Genomic DNA, 21,983 nt, shown 5'->3' with positions numbered 1-21,983 from the left:
CTCTTTATTGATGTATGGCTTTGCTGGAGGGGTAGCACATCAGAACTGGAGTGCAATTTAGAAGCAGTGTTCCTGCAAGAATTCAGAGTTCATACGTCCTCCTGAAGATGCTTTGGGAATTAACACAAGATTCAGGCATTAACTAATTTTTACATCCTCAGAGGAGAAGAAATCCATGCTTGTCAGCTTTTTAGGAAATTTGTTTGGTTAGGCATACACACTTTTTATAACTCAGGAACATATATTTTTGCATGTTTGGCTTTATACTCTAAAATCGACCTTATTACTTGCTTATACCTTTTTTCCTCTAATTTTCATGTAACTGATTTTTCACATTGCTGCTGAAAGAGTAGGACCATTGTGTTGTGGTGAGTTAAGCCAGGGGATATTTTTGTTTACTAAAATGACTTAGGCTATAGAATCCTGAGGCGGCTCGTAATAGCATAGACTGAACATGTGCTTTGGAGCACAGGTCCTCAGTAAATACTTGTTGTTTATTAACCAAAAGTACATCACCATTGTTATTTATAAAGCCAATAATATTTGGAGGACGTTGGCCTTTCTTGGGGTAGTTGCTTAGATATTTTGCTATTTTATGTTTACCTTGAGGAACATGTAGAACCTTTTAAATGAGAATTTGCTTTACTGTTTCATAAACTTTATGTTTTTAAATAACCTAGAACTACTGTAATTCACTGCTTTAATAGCTGCTTTGGGGGAAGTCCCATAAAATCTGTGAAGCCAGTTATCATTAGTATACTTTTGAACATCAAACTCTTATGGTCATATGTAATTAGTTCATTATCATCCACCTTGTGTTTTGGGCCAGAAAACAAAGGTAATTAATCACTATAACTGCAAATGACCTTTTTTTTTTTTTGCATGTAAAGTGCTGAAGTGTAATTATTCCTACGCGAGAGTGAGAAGATTCTTCTTTATGTGTAACTATTAAAATGGCATTGAGAACTATGATTTGCTGAAAGAATCGGCATGTATATAATTAGTCTAGACGCCACCTCTGTGCTATGAATGGACTCATGTTCTCCAGTTATTATGGCTAGAGATTAAAAAGGCTGTGCTTTTACTTTGACCATGGATGCCCCAAATCATATTTCAGCGAGTTTCTGCTAATTTGGTTTTTTTCCTCCCTTGCTTCATTCAGGCCAAAGGGGGGCACTTGTTTTTTGGTATCATATTCATCAAATGCTGGGGCAAGGAAGTTTTAGTAATTTTCTAGTAACTTGGTTGTAGTAATGTAATATGCTAAGTTATCTTACAAGCTAATTTTAATATCTTCTACCATCCTCTGTCCTTCTATGCTTTATAAAAAAAAAAGCTGTAGAAATATATGACATTGTGAACATCTGCCCAGGCGTTTTCATTTGTTATAACAACAGACAAAACCTCTTTTTTTTTTTTTTTTTTAATAGCAATATGTCAGGTTTTTAGAAGCAGTGGTACTCATTTTGCTATGACTCATGCCATGTGGTTTATTTGGGGACTCTTTGGCCTGAGAGTGGGTGGCACTTTTGCATCCTGGAAATGGGCACGAGACAGTAATGTTGCCTCCATTGCAGCACAAGGGTGGGCATGCCCCTTTGCCACCTGCCGTCCTGGTCCTGGCTGTCAGCAGTTGCCTCACACGAAGTATCTGCCCTAAGTCCTCCTCTTCTTCCCTTGCTGTAATTCACAGTCCGTCACTGGAGGCAGAGGTTGAGCCAGCAGTTTACTTCTTTCAAAGAGGCTGGGTCCCCTGGCTTTCATGCCCTGGGCCAGCCCTAGCGCAGGAATCACCAGCTCTAAAAACATCCTTTGGTGCTTCTGCAAAAACAATTGGGTGTAGTGCAGCCCCCAACTCCCCAGAAGTTTGGTGGAGATGGTGGGTGGAGGTCACCTCCAGATCTCATGCCTGTGGTGCGGATGGAAAGCGCCATGTGTTCCGAGCAGCTTCTGGCTTCCTGGCAGCCGTGGGTGTGCGTTAGCATGGTGCAGGGTCTAGTGCTGCCCTTCTGGAGCTGAAGAGGACCTGGCTGTCACTGGTAACCATATGGCTCTAAAGACCAAAGTGTGACTCCCTGACCCTCCCGTGGGCTGCACCCAGGCAGAGCTCCTGTCCTTATGTTTTTGCGTGGCGCCTGCTGCTCCCAGAGTCTGTCGTTCCTTGCAGCTTTGTTTTTTTGCCTCAAGGGCCACAAGATGGTTTTGCTCAAAAAACCCCCATATCAGCTGCACCCTAATCTGTCTGTACCACCCAGCATCCTGCCGTTAGGGCTCAGTGTTTTGAAGCCGAGCAGTAGACCAGGTGAAATCTCTTTGTATGACTACCCTTGGTCATGATGAATTTGCCACTGAGTGACTTAATTCCGTGTGCTAGGGAATTCAAGGCTTTTCTCCTCTGGAGAGTTGTGCATCTTAATACTGATCTCACCATAAAATCCTGCGTGAGGAGGCAGAAGTTGACTAGAAAGGGTTTGATGGTGGCATCCACGTTGAACGTGTTAGCTACTTAGAGTATCATTTGTTTCACTTGTCATCAATCCCCAGGCTCAAGAGGCATCTTCATTTGGATCAGATTGATGATTATACTCACTGCATTATCGCATGGGGTAAGGGACGTATGTGTTGGATTGATAATGGTGATGCTGCCAATGAATTGAAAGTTTTCTGAGCCAAAATATGGTTCCCAGACCAGCGACATCGGCATCGCCTGGGAAGTTGTTGGAAATTCAGAGTCTCAGGCTTTACCCCAGACCTACTGAATCAGAAACTCCGGGATACCCCTCCATCTGTGTTTTAACAAGCCCTCCAGTGGTTCTGATGTCTCTGGTTTGAGACCCACTGCCATCGGGCAGGGCTGTGTAATAGAACGTTCTGCAGTGATGGAAACGGTCAGTATCCCTGCCGTGCAGTAGTGGAGCCACTAGCCACCACATGTGGCTGTCGAGCTCTTGAAATGGTGCTGCTATGACCAACAGTAGCATTCATCATTTTATTTAATTTTGATTAATCTAAGTTTAAATTCAAACAGCTGCATATAGCTAGTGGCTGTCCATCAGATCGCCCAGCCCCAGAACATACCCGGCTAATTATTATTGTGTAAACTCCTAAAATGCTTTAAGTTGTAGTTGTGGAAGTATTAATTTTAGATCATAGAGCAGAATCTTCCTTACTCAATTCAACAGAATTGAAACTGCGATTGTTATAACAGTAGGTGATCTTGATTCTTCCTGTGGAGGGGAGACAGTTTGCGGGCTGCTGGCCAGTTGGGGGAAGCCTATTCTTGAGCTGATTGATTGTTGATTTTGTGAATATGCATCACCGGTGCAGTCCCGGGTGGCTCATGCCTGTTGCAGATGTAACTGATGGCCAAAGATACATGTCCTTTTAGGAGTAAAGCTGTTGCTCAGGAAGGGGTGTCAGTATTTCACACAGATGGACTTTGGTTTCTCCAGCCTGTCCAGCAAAGTGGAGGTGCTTCTGGCCAAAGAGAAGTGAATGAGCCCTTTGGGCACTCTGGGCTGCTTGTAGAACCTTCCAGAAACTGTGCTGGTGGAGACGGGGGTGCTGAATTGCCAAGTCTGGGCTGGCACATGAGATGGACAAAACTCTTGAATCACATTCGGGTTCTTCAGTTTAGGAGGACCTGAAGGAAAAAAGGTCATGGCGGGTGTGTTAGGCGGAACTGCTGCAAAGCCCAGAAGAAACTTTGAGATTAGTCTCTGGGGTGATGTGACCACATCCTTGTCACCTTTCCAAAACACCAGCAGAGGCTCTGGGACGAGAGCGTCCCCAGCAGTCCTGTGACCCTGCGGCTAGAGGGGAATGTGACATTGAGGGGCCAGGGGATATCTGAGTTCTTTGGGACTGTTCCCCCAAACCTAGCAACTGAAGTCTCAAAAGTAAAGCAACCATCTTTGGCTAGGCAGAAAATGATACTCACTTCTCTGTCAGAAGCAAAGTTCTACATGACTATGCTTCCTAATTGAGGGCCCCATTTGTTGAATTATTTAAAGCCATGTCATTGATTTTCATAATCCATCTCCTCTTAGAATCCTAGAATGTTAACACGAGGTGGAAGAGACCTGGGAAATGGTCATAATCCAGCCTTCTTATTTTATGGAGGCCCAGAGAGGTTATGAGTTGAGTGAGGGCACACATAGCACTGTAGGGTCAGGGACTATGTTGCTCTTTAGTTCCTGTGGTGTCATAGGTCAGCTGGGGTCATAGATCAGAAGCTGGACAGATTGATGAAAAAGGGTCGTTTCAAAGACATAAGAAATATACTGATGCACACTGTTAGGTTTTAAAATGCTTCTTGCTCGTGCGTCCTATAGATATCTAGAAAATTCCAATAGAATATTTTGATAAAATATTGCAGTGGTCTTTTTGGAATAGCTAAAACTGTTCCCGCCCCGTATGCATAGGATGTAGTCATGACACAATTCGTATTGCTAACTGGGTTATTTTTTCTGGAAAGTTTGGTTGCGAGTAGTTTATTTTCCAAGCACTAGGCCTGTTTCAGTTGATTGACTTTGATACTGTGTCTTTTGTAACTTACTTTCTTTAAATAACGTGCCTCTTCTACTTTATCCCCAGAGTATTGAGATGCTGTGTGTGCAAGTATGGCACTGTGCACCTAATCAGCATTCTCTAAATATTGGTTCAAAGAGTGAATACCATCCCATCCAGAAGGGTCTGCATGTTAATTTCTTTAGATTTTCACTGTGGCTGGGGGTTTAAAAAATTTCTGTATATTTAGGGAGAATATTAGCTGTGTATTATTTTTTTTCCTCACCTGGCTTGAATGGAGTCTTAAACAAAAAATTCACATGCTCACCAAAAGGCTGGGAGAGGTTTGGTAAATTGAATATGGGGTTATTGTTTGCGTTCACAAAACAAAGCCCTAAATCACATTTAGCATAATTTGTGGTTTTAAATTGGACTGATTTAGCAAGGAGAGTGAAATAATCCCTCATCCTGTGAAAAAGGCGATACCTTTAGACCAGCATTTAATTGCATTGGCAGAGCAACCTCGGGAAGACAGCAGTAATTCTGGCCGCATTATTCTTGGCTTGTGGCTAAATTGAGATCATCATTTTCTCCTGGTTTCACTAACTTTCGTTATTGCTCTTCAAACTAATCAGATGAATGTGGTCTTCGAACTAATCAGATGAAGGCTTAGTGGTAGCTGAAGGGTGGACAGGGGAGGGATGAGGTCTATGGGCAGCTGTACTGTATATACTTCATGATCTCGGGGGAGAAGATGACATCCCAGTGACCCAGAAGGCACAGCCTGGTGATTTTCTTTTCTTTTCTCTTCTTTTTTTTTTTTTTTTGACATAGAGTTTCACTGTTGTTGCCCAGGCTGGAGTGTAGTGGCGTGATCTCAGCTCACTGCAACCTCTGCCTCTCAGGTTCAAGCAATTCTCCTGCCTCAGCTTCCCGAGTAGCTGGACTACAGGCGTGCACCACCATGCCCAGCTAATTTTTTCTTTCTTTCTTTCTTTTTTTTTTTTTTTGTAGAGATGGGGTTTCACCATGTCAGCCAGGCTGGTCTCAAACTTCTGACCTCAGGTGATCCTCCTGCCTCGGCCTCCCAAGTGCTGGGATTACAAGAGTGAGCTACTGCACCAGTCCAGTCTTTTCTTCTCTAGATAGAGTTTCACTCTAGTCACCTAGGCTGGAGTGTAATGGCATGATCTTGGCTTACTGCAACCTCTGCCTCCCAGATTCAAGCAATTCTCCTGCCTCAGCTTCCCGAGTAGCTGGGATTACAGGCGTCTGCTACCACGCCCAGCTAATTTTTGTATTTTTAGTAGAGTCGGGGTTTCACCATGTTGGTCAGGCTAGTCTCGAACTCCTGACCTCAGGTAATCCACCCACCTCGGCCTCCTAAAGTGCTGGGTTACAGGTGTGAGCCACTGCTCCTGGCCCCGGTGATTTTCTTGGTAATTACTTACACACAGTGAATACCATTCATTTGCGCAGAAGTGTTCCATGGACTGTGCACCTAAGAAAGAATGTACATTTGCAGCCACATTGTACAGGTAGGGTTCGTTTGCATTCCTGCAGGTATCCAAGAGGGAGGGTTCTGGAGGAACTTTGAGCTGTCTAGACTACCTGATGAAAACCTGTTCTTTTCTCAGCAGCCACTGCAGGAGCTCACCCAGGGGCTGCTCACTAGACCACTGCTCCCTGCCCATGTGCCCCAGTTCAGAGTAATCTGTATTCTTCACAGTCCGTTCTTCCAGTGAAAGCATCTCTTTTACCTTTCACCAAGCCTTACCTCTAAAAGAATAGCCAGCGATACCTTAGACATTTCAGAAATGAGCAAAGTGCCTGTCCCTATACTTTTGTTCCCCTGGGAGTTATCAACTAGTCTTCTTGAAATGGCTAACTGCTTAAATATTTTAGATGTACATTTGGTATTTTACACACACCTTTGTGGTGGTTCAAATCACAAGTGCTCCTGGGTCTGAGTTTAGGTCTGACCGCAGGAAGCAGGTTAGTTTCCTGGCCTCCTGGGGCACCCCTGGAGGAAGCAGATGGGATAGGAAGTAACCTGACTGATAAGAAGACATCACACTTTCTTGGGCTGGGCTCCAGGTCCCTGTTCATGTTCTTAGTTACCTGGATAGTCTTGGTATCAGAGTTTATGTGAACCATGGCCAAGCTTATCACCCACAGATATGTTTGTAGAAAGACTGAATAGCAAATGGGATAGATGAATTACAGTCTATGGAAACTCCTTCTGCTACCAGTTTATAGTTTGTGCTTTTGAGATGAAGATGCCTTTGGCTTTTCCATTTGTATTTTCAAGTGTATATATGCTGGGGAAGGAGGAACCTTTCAGATCTCTGATGGCTGATTTTCACCTTGGATCTGCATACTAGAATTCATAGCATGCTACTGAGTTGACTTTTTGTATTTCTATATAATACCAGTGTATCGATCTGTTGCTAATCTGATGTAACCTTTGTGTGTGTGTATGTGTATGTATGTGTGTGTCTGTATGTGTATGTGTGTTATTGATCAAGATACATTACTCCAGAGGCCAAAATCAGAAACTAGGGAGGTCGAATATTTCATCATTTAAAATTGAGCTTATATTGTTATTAATGCAATGTTAAGAGGACAGCCCTTCAGATACTGGGTTATTTAAGCACCTTCAATGTACACCACCCCGGAAGGGATTTGGAGGTCGTCATCTTGCTTCTGGTGGCAATGCAAGAAAACTGAAAGAAAAAAAAAAAAACAGTTGCACTTATAAGATCCTGTGTGACAACCATAAGTATGTACGCTTCACAGTATTTTTATAGGCTGTTTATGGTACAGAAATTCTCTTTTGTGCATCTTGGCTCTGTTGCCCCTGTCATTGTCCATGTGAAACAAACTATGCCAGGCACTTAGCTTATCAGATACAAAGAAGCATTTCAGCGGCCACTCAGAAGTGAGCAACTGCTTATGAAAAACCTGTACAAAATAAATAAGACCGGTAGGTGAATTCGATGGTCCTTTTGGAGTTATAATCTTTCTTTGCTTTGAAAGGAAAAAAAAAGTGCCGCTGCCATCCCTTTCTAGGAGTTCCGTCCCCAGATTCACACTGAGCATTTTTGTTTCCATAGCGGTACCACCCAACATCGCAGAACTGAAGAATTTGGAAGTGCTCAACTTTTTTAATAACCAGATCGAAGAGCTGCCCACACAGATCAGCAGCCTTCAAAAACTCAAACACCTGAACCTCGGGTGAGTATCAGTGGAGGGAAAGGGCGGAGAGGGAGTGAGTGGAAGGGGTGTGCCGGGTAGGGCCAGGGGAGGGATTATTTTTATCTTATTGCACAGAAATGGATCTCTAATTTCTTTTTATGTTTTGGGTCTTAAACAAATTTTATTGTTTTAATATATCCTTTTGGTGACCTACATCAGTGAGTATTTGAGAGCTAATTGAGAAGCTAATTGTTGGCACAATAAGGAAGTTAAATTTTTACTGTATTTTGTGTCCAGTAAAATTTTATCTCAGTTCCGTTGACCGAGAAGGGACTTATTTGCATTGCATGAACTGGCAGACAAATGGTAATATGGTTGATTTTTTTTTTTTCTCTCTGTGTTAAATAGGAATAGTTTACAAAGCACCTTTGTGCCATGGAGGGAAGAATATTTTCCCTAATGATGCTTCATTCATTTTTGCAATTCTCTGTAGTGGAGAGGTGAAAATCCTCTGTCTTTGTTTATGCAAAGGTGAAGAGAGGAATTTTGATTCAGCTGAGGTTGCAGAACCGGGGAGCAGTAAATAATAATAATGATAACCTGTTTTTGTGTATTACTTTGCAGCACTTGACCCTCTCAACATTTGTGAGGTAGGGAGGGCAGGTTTTAGTGCCTTCATTGTACACAGAGGAAGCTAAGCCTTTTCAAAGGGGTTAAGGGCCTGGCTCCTGGTCACCTCTGAGGTTAGTGGCCAAGCTGGGAAGAGAACCCCATGGTTCTGGGTCTAAGTGCTCCTTCAGACTCCATTGATACGGTTTGGGTCTGTGTCCCCACCAAATCTCATGTGGAATTGTAATCCCTGGTGTTGGAGTTGGGGCCTGGTGGGGGGTGATTAGATCATGGGGGTGGAGCTCTCGTGAATGGGTTAGCACCATCCTCTCTTGGTACTGTCCTTATGATAGTGAGTGAGTTATTGTGAGATCTGGTTGTTTAAAAGTGTGTAGCACCTCCCCACCTCATGCTCTCCTGCTCCTGCCGTGTAATATACGTGCTCCTGCCTTGCCTTCCACCATGAGTGAAAGCTCCCTGGGGCTTCCCCACAAGCAGCTGCTGCCATGCTTCCTATACAGCCGGTAGAACCATGAGTCAGTTAAACCTCTTTTTTTGTAAGTTACCCAGCCTCAGGCATTCCCTTATAGCAATGGGAGAACAGATGAATACATCCATAGACCCCAACCGGAACCGTGGCATCAGAATTCCATCTTCACTGGTGCAGCTCTCAGATGAAACTGACCATTCATGCTTCAGTCTCTGTGCAAAGTCATATATTCATTAAATTGTAGCCACTAAATGCTCTGGTTAAGTTAGTGATTGACGTGGAGTGGCAATAGATGCTGGCCAGGTAGTCGCCAGTTTTTTGTTGTTTTTTTTTTTGAGACAGAGTCTCGCTGTGTTACCAGGCAGTCTTAGCTCGCTACAACCTCCACCTCCTGGGTTCAAGCGAGTCTCCTGCCTCAGCCTCCCGAGTAGCTGGGACTACAGGCACATGCCACCACGCCCAGCTAATTTTTGTATTTTTAGTAGAGATGGGGTTTCACCATGTTGGCCAGGATGGTCTCAACCTCTTGACTTCATGATCCACCTGCCTCGGCCTCCCAAAGCGCTTGGATTACAGGCATGAGCCACTGCCTCTAGCCATATTTGCCAATTTAATAGGAAACAGTCATGAAAAAAATTTCATTCATGGAGTGATTTTTGGTTTATTCTTTCCACAAGGAGTTTGGTCAGACACATTATTTTGAAGTTCACTTGGGCTTAGGGACCAACTTTGTAAGATCCATGGGCAGCCTTTATCCTTATGTCTGAGAGAAAGTGAAGTTAAAAGGAGGGAGAAACATCACTTTAGATGAGATGGGTTTTTTTTTTCTTCCTACAAATTTGGAGCCTGTATACCCATCTGGCAAAGCAGAAATGAAACGATTCTCCATTTATATCTTGGTTTTACAGACTATTCTATCCTGATCTTTAATTTGTATGTGAGAAAGAAGCTAAAACTACATATAGATGTATATTCTTACTGTTAATTTGTTCATTTATTAAATAAATATACGTATATATATGCATTATATATATAAAATCTCAATCACTAGGAACAGTGCTTGGCACATATTGAGAAGTACCTAGTATTAGTTAGCTATTGTTATCATCATAATTGTCTTATTTACTTTTTCATTGATTCCATGACTATGTAAGTGACTATTCTGTGTAAGGAATCTTGCTAGTACCGGGGAGCCAAGGTGAAGGTCATGGTCCCTGACCTTACCTACTGGGGCAAGACTGGCTATAAACAGGAACAGACCAGCGAGGTCACTGATGTGCTGGCAACTGTGGACTGGCAGGGGGAGCAGCAAGATGGGGAGCACTTTAGTCCGCAGGTGAGATTCTCAGGACCACGAACACAGCAGGTAGCACGGGAGCCGACACTCGATGCGTGAGAATTTCTCAGACTTAAAAGTCGACGGAAGGTGTCTCACATAGAGCGAATGGAATTTTTTTTTTTTTTTGAGACGGAGTCTCACTCTGTCGCCAAGGCTGGAATCCAGTGATGCGATCTTGGTTCACTGCAGCCTCCGCCTACCAGGTTCAAGCAATTCTCTTGCCTCAGCCTCCCAAGTAGCTGGGACTACAGCCACCCGCCACCACGCCCAGCTAAATTTTTTATATTTTTAGTAGAGAGGGGGTTTCGCCGTGTTAGCCAGGATGGTCTTCATCTCCTGACCTCGTGATCCGCCCGCCTCGGCCTCCCAAAGTGCTGGGATTAAAGGCATGAGCCACCACGCCCGGCTGAGAATGACATATTTAAACGCTCACAGCACTGCCTGCTTGGGGCCTGGGAATTGTCAGTTTTTGGCGCTGTTGAGTGTAAAGTGTGAGGCAGGTGGCTGTAAGGTCAGAGGTCAGGCTAGACAGGGAATCCTGGATGTTTGCTGTTCAGTGAATGAGGATTTACCAAGTTCCCAAACATGTACCAGGCATTGTTCTAGCTACTGCTTATCCAGCCCTGATGGAGCTTCCATTACAGTTGGGGAAACCAACTATAAGCAAGTGAATGTTTATAATAATGACAGGGAGTCAAAAGTGCTAAGGAAAGGACTCTGTGCTAAATAAACAAGCTCGTCTCGGGCGCGGTGGCTCATGCCTGTAGTCCCCGAACTTTGAGAGACTGAGGCTGGCAGGTCATCTGAGGCCAGGAGTTGGAGAACAGCCTGGTCAACATGGTGAAAACTCATCTCTACTAAAAATACAAAAATTAACTAAGTGTGGTGGCATGTGCCTGTGATCCCAGCTACTCTACCTGGGAGGCTGAGGCAGGAGAATCGTTTGAACCCAGGAGACAGAGGTTTCAGTGAACTGAGATTGCACCGCTGTACTCCAGCCTAGGCGACAGAGTGAGACTCCACCTCAAAAATAAATACGTAAATAAATAAACGAGCTCCAATTTTATACTGACCATTGAGAAATTTGCATAGCAGAGTAGCAGATAGAAGATATGGTCAGATTTTCCTGTGAAAGATCAGTATGAAGGAGAGGGTGGAGGGAGGTAAACTAGAGGTTAAGAGACCAGTAAGAACACGAGCTTCATGTCCCATGTGAACTAGGGCAGTGGCAGTGGAGGCAGGGGGGGATTTTATATGAAAAATATACAGGCGGTAATGTTGACAGACAGTAACTGATGGGATGGAATGATACTTATATTTCTGTGCTGGGCGGCTGAAAAATACAATGGATGGAGACAGATTTGGGAATAAAACAATAAGCTCAGATTTTGTTCTTTTTTGACTTTCCTAATTACATTTTGGTTTGAGGCACCATACGACAGTCGTACAATTTTCTTTTTCTTTCTTATCTTTTTTTTCTTTTTTGGAGATGGAGTTTCGGTCTTGTTGCCCAGGCTCCAGTGCAGTGGCATGACCTCGGCTCACTGCAACCTCCACCTCCTGGGTTCAAACGATTCTTCTGCTTCAGCCTCCTGAGTAGCTGGGATTACAGGCACACCCCCACGCACAGCTACTTTTGTATTTTTAATAGAGATGGCGTTTCACCATGTTGATCAGGCGTCTCAAACTCCTGACCTCAGGTGATCTGCCCGCCTCGGCCTCCCAAAATGCTGGGATTACAGGCATGAGCCACCACACCTGGCCCTAAACTTTTCTTTTTCAATGAATGCATCTTAGTTGCCTTCTTGTTCTCTTTGGAGTTGTTTGCATTTTTGGCTGTCGGTGCTGTATTGTTTGTGTAAAGCTTTTTGTATTTAATTACGTAGCTACATAGATGGAGTTGTCAAAGTTTGAACAAAACTCCCAGTTCTTTAAGAAAGGAACTAAGATGGGTTTCACTAAAGTATATCTCTGTCCTCAAATGGCATATAGAATTATACTCACACAGTAAGGCAAGTTATAGGGAGGACTCCTTATTCTAAAGAGCCAGGGTGAAAGCATACACACAGGAGATCACAAAACAGAGCTGGGAAGCCACTTGTATGTGTGACCCAGAAGGCACCCTCCATCAGAATTTGCTTCCAAAGTTTTTACAGTATTTGAAGTTTATTCTGATGATTGTAAGACATGAGAAAATTTTAGGCCACCTGAATAAATAAAAGAAAGCTTAGTTCTGTTCTAAGTTCGGTTTATTTATTTCATAGAGTTATTTTCCAAAAAATGTGAAGCCACGTAGGTTCCCACATAGATGATTATTTCTAGGATAACTTCACTGCAGGACCACCATGCCCAACTATTCGGGAATAACATTTGACCTCGTTTGTTGCTAGAGCTTGTCTCATGAACACACAGAAGTTTTTATTAAGTCCCATGTTGGGTATTTATGGATTTGGATTATTCATTTTTTGAGACAGGGTCTCGCTCTGTCACCCAGGCTAGAGTGCAGTGGCATGATCTCTGCTCACTGCAACCTACGCCTCCTGGGCTAAAGTGATCCTCCCACCTCAGCCTCCTGAGTAGCTGGGACCACAGGTACACGCCACCATGCCTGACTAATTTTTGTAGGTTTTTTTTTGTATAAATAGGTTTTTTGCCATGTTGCGCAGGCTGGTCTCGAGCTCCTGAGCTCAAGCAGTCTGCCTGTGTTGGCTTCCCAAAGTGCTGGGATTACAGACGTGAGCCACTGGGCTCAGCGTGGTTTTTTTAAAAAAATTTTTATTTGTGATAAGTGTGAGTAGGTCACTGTGGAGGTGAGAAAAATTAGTGCCTTGAGACAAGAAGGTTTTATTGAAGCCGGAGGTGCTCAGGACAACCTGCAGAGAAGAAACTGCTCTGAAAAGGAGGTATTAGTGCAGACCTTTCCGGGGCTTTAGAAGAAAAGGAAAAAAGATGCTGAATAGCCTGAGACCCCCTGATTTTATAAATTTCTCCATCATATGCAGGCATTTGCCCACTTCCAACACGCGTTTGAAAAATCTTCCCATGCAAACAAAAGAATTGATACCACTTGGCATAGCTGAGCCCTGCGAAGCTTTATGTTGAAACACCTGAAGTCACCTGAGATTAAGCAAGTGTCCCCCAAATAGAAAACCACACTTGATAGTTGGGACCATCCAAAGTGGAATTTCATGAGGTGAACTTGCTCGCTTAGGGCTGATTCAAAATTTTCTCTCAAACCTTTTTGAAAAATAATTCTAGCAACAGCTCTCATTCCCTGAGAAGCCACGTGTGAGCCATGGATCGGGTGTTGGGTGCTTCAGATCTTTTCTCTCTCATGCTCCCAGTGATCCTGCCTTCAAGGTGTTGTCAGCCTCATTTTATAGTTGAGGAAATTGGGTCTCAGAGAAGCTGAGTAACTTGTCAAGGTCATGCAGCTAGCAAGTGCTGGAGCCAGACTCCTCACCTCGTTGTCTTCTGCCTTAAAGCTCCGTACTTTTCCTACCCCCACTGTAGCTTCTCATGGAGACCTTGATTGCTAGCAGTGTCAGAGCAGGTCCTGAGCATGGAATTCCTACATGTGGAAATGTGGATGGATGGAGATGGATGTTAGCACCTGCTGGAGGGAGGGTGGACAGCCAGCATGTTCTATCTTTCATTCTGCAGAGAGAGATGCCACCAGATCGCCATGTACATGGACTGGCGTCCGGAGAGGCGGCCAGAAGTCTTTGCAGTTCCTTGCCCCCTTTGTAGCTGGGGCTGTTGCTAGCAGTTCTTCTGAAGTTTCAGCATTTAAGTAAGGGCTTCCTTTCTGCCTGCCAGGGTGGTGTGCCTACTGCTGTTGCTTCTGGCCATCAGCTGCACATGGGACTCTGCTGTGTTCCTTACACATTGTGGGTATTGGTTTGTCACTCCAAAGAAAAAGGAACCTGAAATTCAGTAGATTCTTGCCACCAGGAGGTGGAGGGGCCCCAGGCTTGCTCTGGGCTGGAGATTGAATGGGAGCTCTCTCTCAGGTGAGATGCCTCTTCCCTCTACACCTGTCTAACCATGGATTTCCTCTACCTAATACTGCAAAAGTATATTTATTTGCAGAGAAAAATGTTAAGAAATGAGCAGTTTTCAAAACGGATAACTTAAAGCAGTGTTTAAAGACAGAAGCAGCTAGTGTGTGCTTCTCTGCTGTCCTCTCTTTGACCTGCAATTCCGCTCAGAATCCTTGCATCGGAGCCCAAGGGTCTGGAGTGGCTTTGGCCTCTGTGAGGTACAGGGTGCGCCCAGACACATGTTACCTTCCTCAGTCACTTCTGAAGTCTTTGCTCCTTACCCTCTCTTAGGCTGCTTTTTTGTCTCAACATAGCATTAATGACAAGCTCCATCTTGCCTGTATGACAAGGTAGTTTTAGTGAACAAGGGAAGTACTTGCCATAATGTGCTTCACAAATTGTGACTTCATGGAGAATGCTCGTCGTTGCTGTCATGGCAGTAGATAGTCATGGAGGGAGTTTTGCTGGGTGTGGTCTGTCTGGGATGTTTTCTGCCTGAGAGAGGGAACGCACGTTTCCCTTTTGGTTGCCCCCTCTGCTGTCAACTGTTTCTGGTGAGGCCCGCTTGGTAGGGCTGGACCGAGCTGGATCTGTTATGAGAAGGATCGATGGCTAGAATGATTTTTATTGTCACAGTCCCTTCCATCTTTCAATATCTGTCAACTTTTATTAAAGTTTTATTTTAAATTGGCTTTTAAGTATGTTCAAAGGGAACTGCATTAAGAAAAATAAGGGGCTTGATAAAAGGATAAAAGATAGTGTAGAAAAAAATTCCCTTAGACTTCATTGGAGACACGCACACACACAGACACAAACATGCACACCCACACACACCACACAACACACATATACTGTGTACACACCCACACACCCACACCACACACACACCACACCCATACCACACCACATACACATACCGTGTACACACCCACACACCCACACCACACACTGCATACACACACACCCACACACACACCACACACACACCACCACACCACCAAACACACCTCGTACACACAGCACACCACGCCCATATCCCCCCCACACCACACACATACCCCACACACCACACCCCTCACACACCCCACAAAACACCCAAATACACATAACACCACACACAATACCACATACACACACCACACGCCCCCCACACACACTCACACACAGTTGACCCTTGAGCAGCACATGGGTTGAGGGAGCAACACAGTGACTCATGCAGTCAAAAATCCACACATTACTTTTGACTCCGAAAAATCTTAATTCCCAATAGCCTACAGTTGACCGGAAGCCTTACCAAAAACAGAAATAGTTGGTGAACACGTATTTTGTGTGTTGTATGTATTCTATTCTGCATTCTTACAATAAAGTAAGCTAGAGAAAAGAAAGTGTTATTAGGAAAGTCATAAGGAAAAGGCAGTGCATTTACTGTGCTTTAAATGGAAGTGGATCATCTTAAAGGTATTCATCCTCTTCATGCTGAGTGGGCTGAAGAGGAAGAGGAGGGTTGTTCTTGCTGTCTCAGGGGTGGCAGAGGCAGAGGAAAAATATACATGTGTCCTTGGACCCAGGCAGTTCAAACCCATGTTGCTCAAGGGTCAATTGTATGATTTTAATTTTTCTTAAGTTGTGATAAAATGCACACAAAATGTACTGTCTTTGTAGTAGGCAGTTCAGTGGTGTTAAGCCTATTCACATTGTTGTTCAGCCAATCCCCAGAATTTTCTCATCTTGCAAACCTGAATCCTATGCCCATTAAACACCACCTCTCCATTCCCCTCCCTCCAGCCCCTGGCCATCACCATTCTAATTGAAGATAATTTTCAGTGTTAGCAGTTGTAGAACAAAAACATGATTTTTCCCTCCAAAAGGAATAAATGAAATGAAATCAAGCAAAAGTCTGAAAACTACAAAGCTTCATGTGTATATTTTGAGATATTATCGCTACGTTCATAAGGAAGTTTTTCTTTACAAAGATACATATTTTGTGATGGTTTGAGTTTTTGTGTAAAACAGTGATTAAGTTTCACCGCTGGAGGAAAATGACAACTAAGAAATTTGCAAATGTTTCAGGAACCTACAAGCTCTCTGACTGAAATTATGAGTCCAAGTATGACAGCATACCACACCCTCTTACTTATATGTGGAATGTAAAAAAGTAAACCTCATTGAAACGGAATAAAATGGTTATCACAGGCTGGAGGGATTAGGGAATTGCAGAAATGTTAGCCAAAGGACACGAAAGTTTAGTTAGACAGGAGAAGTACATTCAAGAGATGGATCATACATCGTGGTGACTGCAGTTAATAATATGTGGTATACTTGAAAAGTGCGTTCTCACCACAAAAGACAAAAAAAAAAATGACAAGCATGTGAGGCAGTGCATATGTTAAACAGTGTGATTTAAGCCATTCCACGATGGAATATATGTGTGTGTGTGTGTGTGTGTGTGTGTGTGTGTATATATATATATATATATATCAGAAGTATCATGTTGTACACCATAAGTATGTATAACCTTTGTCATTGTAAATATTAAATAAATGCGTTTTTTAATTAAAAAAAAAATAGGATGGGCATGGTGGCTCACGCCTATAATCCCAGCATTCTCAGAGGCCAAGGTGAGAGGACTGCTTGAGCTCAGGAGTTTGAGACCAGTGTGAGCAACATGGCAAAACCCCATTTTTGCAAAAAAAATACAAAGATTAGCAGGGCGTGGTGGCATGCACCTGTGGTCCCAGTTACTTGGGAGACTGAAGTGGAAGGATCGCTTGAGCCTGGGGAGGTTGAGGCTGCAGTGAGCTGAGATCGTGGCACTGTACTACAACCTGGGCACACCTAGGCAACAGAGCAAGCCCCTGTCTCAAAATAATAAAAAATGAAAATAAAGTAGAAAGTGACTCTAGGATCATGGCACTGTCTTACACTTTCATCCTGTGAAACCGAGGCACCCTTGATAGTCTGTATAAATGGGTCTTTGGTGTCATGACATAGATTTTTGTCCCCCTGCAACAGCATGAACAGGCTGAACACTTTGCCACGAGGCTTCGGCTCCCTGCCAGCTCTTGAGGTTCTGGACTTGACTTACAACAACTTGAGCGAAAATTCTCTACCTGGAAACTTCTTCTACCTGAGTAAGAAACTTTCAGTTCTATAAATCTCCTCAACCCTGTACTTTGCGTTCTAAGAGGGAAATTTATTTGCCAGGACCCAAACTCCAAGAGAAATTATTGGACAGAGATATTTTTTTCTTTAGAGACTCCTTTTGAATATTCCTTCATAGCTCAGCAGTATGTGCATTTGATATATCGTTATGTGACACCATCGGGCTGAAGTGGACTTAGTAATGTCATATTAACATTCTGAGAGAGATTATGTACCTAAATGAGATCAAGCCTCACATTTAGCTAAGAGACTTGACTTTCTTTTTAAATAGCATGCCAAAAAATTTAAAAAACGCATCTTCCCATGTTGCTATTAATTCTTTGTCGGATATTTGCCCAGGATATTCCAATTAATTATTTATAAAAATATTTATTAATAAACCACTAACAGAATCTTTGAATTTTTCAGCCAGGATTCTTATTTCAGCCTTTTAATAAGCACTCTTATTGACCTATTTATCCAGTACACAGGCATTAAGAAATTATTGGCCACAGGTGAACACACTTTATTCTTTCAGCCAACAAATTTCTTGCTGAAGAATGCCTTTTGAAAATTAACACCCATGATTCTTTCTGGCGAACGTCATGCACTATTTCAGACAAGGTTTGCTTCTTTTAAATAGTGTTGGCTATTTCGTTCAATTAGTATAACTTATATGGCATTCACAAAATCTGAATTTTCTGAGCTGGTCTCTTAAATTTTATTTTTTACCTTATGTACATTACCTCTCTATGACTTTGTCAAGCACATGAAACCAGCTATAAAATATTTTCTTGGGCAGTGGAGCAACTGTTTTGGTTATGTGATATTAACATCCAGTTCTTGGGAGCTGGAGCTACAAAGATCACTTGAGGCTAGGAGTTTAAGACCAGCCTGGGCAACATAGAGAGACCCTGCCTCTAGAAATAAAAATTTAAAAAGTAGCCAGGCATAGTAGCATGCGCCTGTGATCTTAGCTACTTGGGAGGCTGAGGTAGGAAGAGTGCTCGAGGCCTGGAGTTTGAGGCTGCACTCCAGCCTAGGTGACAGAGCGAGACTCTGTCTCTAGAAAATAAATACTGGTAAACAAAACATATATCTAATTATACTCAGCTTTTATGGTTGAGGATAAACAGAGGCTTTAGAATTTTAGCCTTCAGTAGTTCGGAATCGTATTATCATTGTGTAATAATTGTGAACAAATTTCTGACTACTGATATTCTCCTTAAGTTAGGATTTGTTAACTTCATGTCATTGTTTTAGCCTCTTTGTCTTCATTTATTTTTGTCCTGAAGGCTGTAGAAACAAGTAATAATAATTAGTCAGATGATGGAACCGATGAACTGTAGTTATAGCCTCCATCACCAGAAAGCCTTTCATTAATTTTTAACCCAGTGCTATTTACATAGGAAAAAGTCTGTTTTAACATCGTTGTATTCTCTGGAAAGAACCTTTTGCCTTAAGTATCCATAAAAGTGGCACAGTAGTATTCTTTGTTTTCCTTCGATGCAAATGGAGAAATAAATGTGAATTAAAAGTAATCTATGAGAAAAACAGCAATCTTTTCTAAAAATGTGCTGAAACTGTGTGCCCCAAAATGCTGGTGCCCACAGTTGTTAATTGAGTCAGTCCTCTTGGATATAGATGTTTTCCTGGACACACTAGCTACACAATAAGCCAGTAAGTCTAAGTTTGACCTGCTTGTTATTATTGGGAGCCCTAGGTATGTCAAAGGCTTTTCACCAAGTCAGGGTTATTAATCAAAGCTGACTCACTCGTATTGATCAGACCTCAAATGGTTGAGTTCCATGCCACCCTGTTTATATATTGCTGTTTAATTTGCAGCCACCCTGCGTGCACTCTATCTAAGTGACAACGATTTTGAAATCCTGCCGCCAGATATTGGGAAGCTCACAAAGTTGCAGATAGTAAGTAATTTATCTAAATTCTTAGAAAATCAATTCACTGCCACAGCCTTGTAGGGGTAGAATCAAGTCAATTTGAGCAGGAGTAAGGTTTGTTTTGTGGGAATAAACCACTACTCCTGATAGTGTTTCTTGATTATCCGCCGGCACTTGTAAATAAATGGAAAGGACTGAGCTTTAGTAGAAGAGAGGACACGGAGGAGGATGAGAGTTTCTGTGGAGCCCCTTTTAATGTGTAAATATGTTGACAACTCCTTCTTTTCTTCTGTTTAGCTCAGCCTTAGGGATAATGACCTGATCTCGCTGCCTAAGGAAATCGGGGAGCTTACCCAGCTTAAAGAGCTCCATATTCAGGGGAACCGCCTCACCGTTCTGCCCCCAGAACTAGGTAAGGTTGCGGATGAATGAACTTAGTTCTGGGTTTCATGAATAACAGTTATCCTAATGTAGCAATTCTGAACAACCTCTCTCCTCTTCTTGACAACTACTCTGCACCTAGGCACCCAATTCTGATCATTTGAGAACCATTTGTCATTGACTAGAGTTGAGCTGTTACAGATTTGACCTTCCCCAATCCTGTGTTCTGCAGCTGTAGTGTCCCGTATATTAGAAACTGCTGATGAAAGATGACCCCGCTCAGCTCCCTGCATGATGTAGTGGAAAAAGCATAGGATTAGTAGTAAGAGCCTTATCCGTGGCGCCTCATTGACTAGCTGCGTAAGCTTTCTGGGTCTTGGTTGGTTATTAATAACTTTATCTAAGTATCACTCTTACTTTTGAACCCCTTAAATTTTTATTGACCTGGAAAAACTTTTACCAAACAGTTAAAGTAGTGGTTACGGCTACTTGAAGATGTAATACCTCTGCGGGTCGTGAATTTTCCTCTCTCCTGATCCTATCTCTAGTAGGAATTGTTAAATATGTTCTTGCTGGGAATGGGTTCTACGCCTGGCCGCTGAATCCTAATCCTATTCCTCTGCCAGGTCGTTCCTGTTTCCAGAGTGGGTTTATGTCCCCCGCCAGAAATAACCTCCAAGCCAGTGATTCTGTTACTGCTTCGTTCCACTGCAAAAGGTTCACGAGTTCCCTTATCTTTGCTTGTGCAGACCCTCCATAGCCTCTCATTTCTTCAATCCTTTGAACCACATTGTTGTCTCAAACTGTGATTATTTGCCTTTCTACTCCAAAATACCATCATTTTTAAGAAACACATTGAAGAAGCAGTTCTTTAAACAAGTCTGGCGGTTTGAAGAGGCCATTTGTTAGAAATTAGAATGCAAGCACCAGGAGGGCAGGGGCATTTTTGCATTTGTTCCCTGGGGTACAGCAGGTGCTCAGAAAACACCGAATGAATGAATGAATGAAGCAAGGACCTTGGATGGCAGGATGTTAGGAAGGTTATGAGCAGGCTGATGTGGCTAATGGTTACGCATAGGAAGACTGAGACACAGAGCAGGCCTATCAGCACCTAGAGTTCGGTTGACAGCCATATTAGTCTAAAGGGAAGGCAGCCACGTGATTTCGTGAAACAGCTGGAAAGTCCTACCTCATCTCTTCCCATTTCCCTTACCCCTCTTGTTAGTGTTAAAAGACCAGACGATTAATGATTTTTTAAGGGCAACTCAACACTTCTCTTTACTGAGTTGCAAGTAGTCAAGTGTTGCTTTGGGAGCAGGGTTACAGAATCAAGAAACACTTTTCGCAAACATTTTCAAGGCAAAAAACTTCTTGTCAAAGGAGAGATCTTGGGCCGGGCACGGTGGCTCACACTTGTAATCCCAGCACTTTGGGAAGCCGAAGTGGGCAGATAGCTTGAGCCCAGGAGTTTGAGACTAGCCTGTGCAACATGCTGTAACTCAGCCTCTATAAAAAGTACAAAAAATTAGCGGAACATGGTGGTGCATGCCTATAGTTCCAGCTACTCCGGAGGCTGAGGTGGGAGGATCACCTGAGCCTGGGAGGTCAAAGCTGCAGTGAGCCGTGATTGTGCCACTGCACTCCCACCTGGGTGACAGAACAAGACCCTGTCAAAAGGAAAAAAAAAAAAAAAAAAAGATCTTGCACAGTGGTTAATAACCACAGATGTTAGCATTAGTAATAGCTGGGGGGCTTCTGCAGAACTCAGATACTTGCTGCCTCCCCAGCCTACTAAATCGGAATCCCCATGTGTGAGGTGAATTCTTGCGTAATTTGGTGTAAAACTCACTTAATGCCTCTGACATGTATCCTTGGTTAGCGTGGTTAGTAGAAACAGAAAAATAAATGTGTATTTTGATGTCATTTGATCTTACTTCATTTTTCAAGCAATGAGGCAACGTAGGATATTAGATTAAATCATTATTTTATCAGGCAGTAAGTTGCCACAAAAATGCCTATTTGAACCTACGTATGCCTATGTATATATTTTAAAATCTTACTCATTTTGCTTATCTTATTTAAATACTACACGAGGTCATATTTGTTCAACATTTCTGTTAAGCTTTCCAGGAACAAATCATGTATGTTTTTATTCAGGTGTAGAATTGAGGGGGGAGGCTTGAAATGACTTTATTTTCGCCAGCCATATGTAGAAACGCTTAATCTTAACATTGGCCCGACAGCTGTTTTTCCTGATTATAGACAAACAGTTGTAAGTAAACGGTAAACCTTTAGAAGCCACTGTCACAAGCAAAACTCAAGATGGAGACAAATGTACTATTTATTTTCAATGGTGATTTTTAGAAGTTTAA

General features: G+C 42.9%; 1 protein-coding gene across 1 annotated transcript in view; it reads left to right on the top strand.

The window, feature by feature from the left end:
• Positions 1-21,983, top strand: part of RSU1 (Ras suppressor protein 1) — a 240,987-nt gene that overhangs the window by 48,261 nt on the left and 170,743 nt on the right. Inside the window, exons 4-7 of the mRNA XM_017869189.1 lie at positions 7,626-7,746; positions 17,201-17,319; positions 19,175-19,257; positions 19,528-19,642. Coding sequence (XP_017724678.1) covers positions 7,626-7,746; positions 17,201-17,319; positions 19,175-19,257; positions 19,528-19,642 — 438 coding nt within the window. The remainder of the gene's footprint in view (positions 1-7,625; positions 7,747-17,200; positions 17,320-19,174; positions 19,258-19,527; positions 19,643-21,983) is intronic.

The sequence above is a fragment of the Rhinopithecus bieti genome, unplaced genomic scaffold (genome assembly GCF_001698545.2).
Source record: "Rhinopithecus bieti isolate Rb0 unplaced genomic scaffold, ASM169854v2 scaffold_3043, whole genome shotgun sequence".
In the NCBI taxonomy this organism is placed as follows: Eukaryota; Metazoa; Chordata; class Mammalia; order Primates; family Cercopithecidae; genus Rhinopithecus; species Rhinopithecus bieti.
This window is presented reverse-complemented; position numbering and strand designations above follow the sequence as displayed.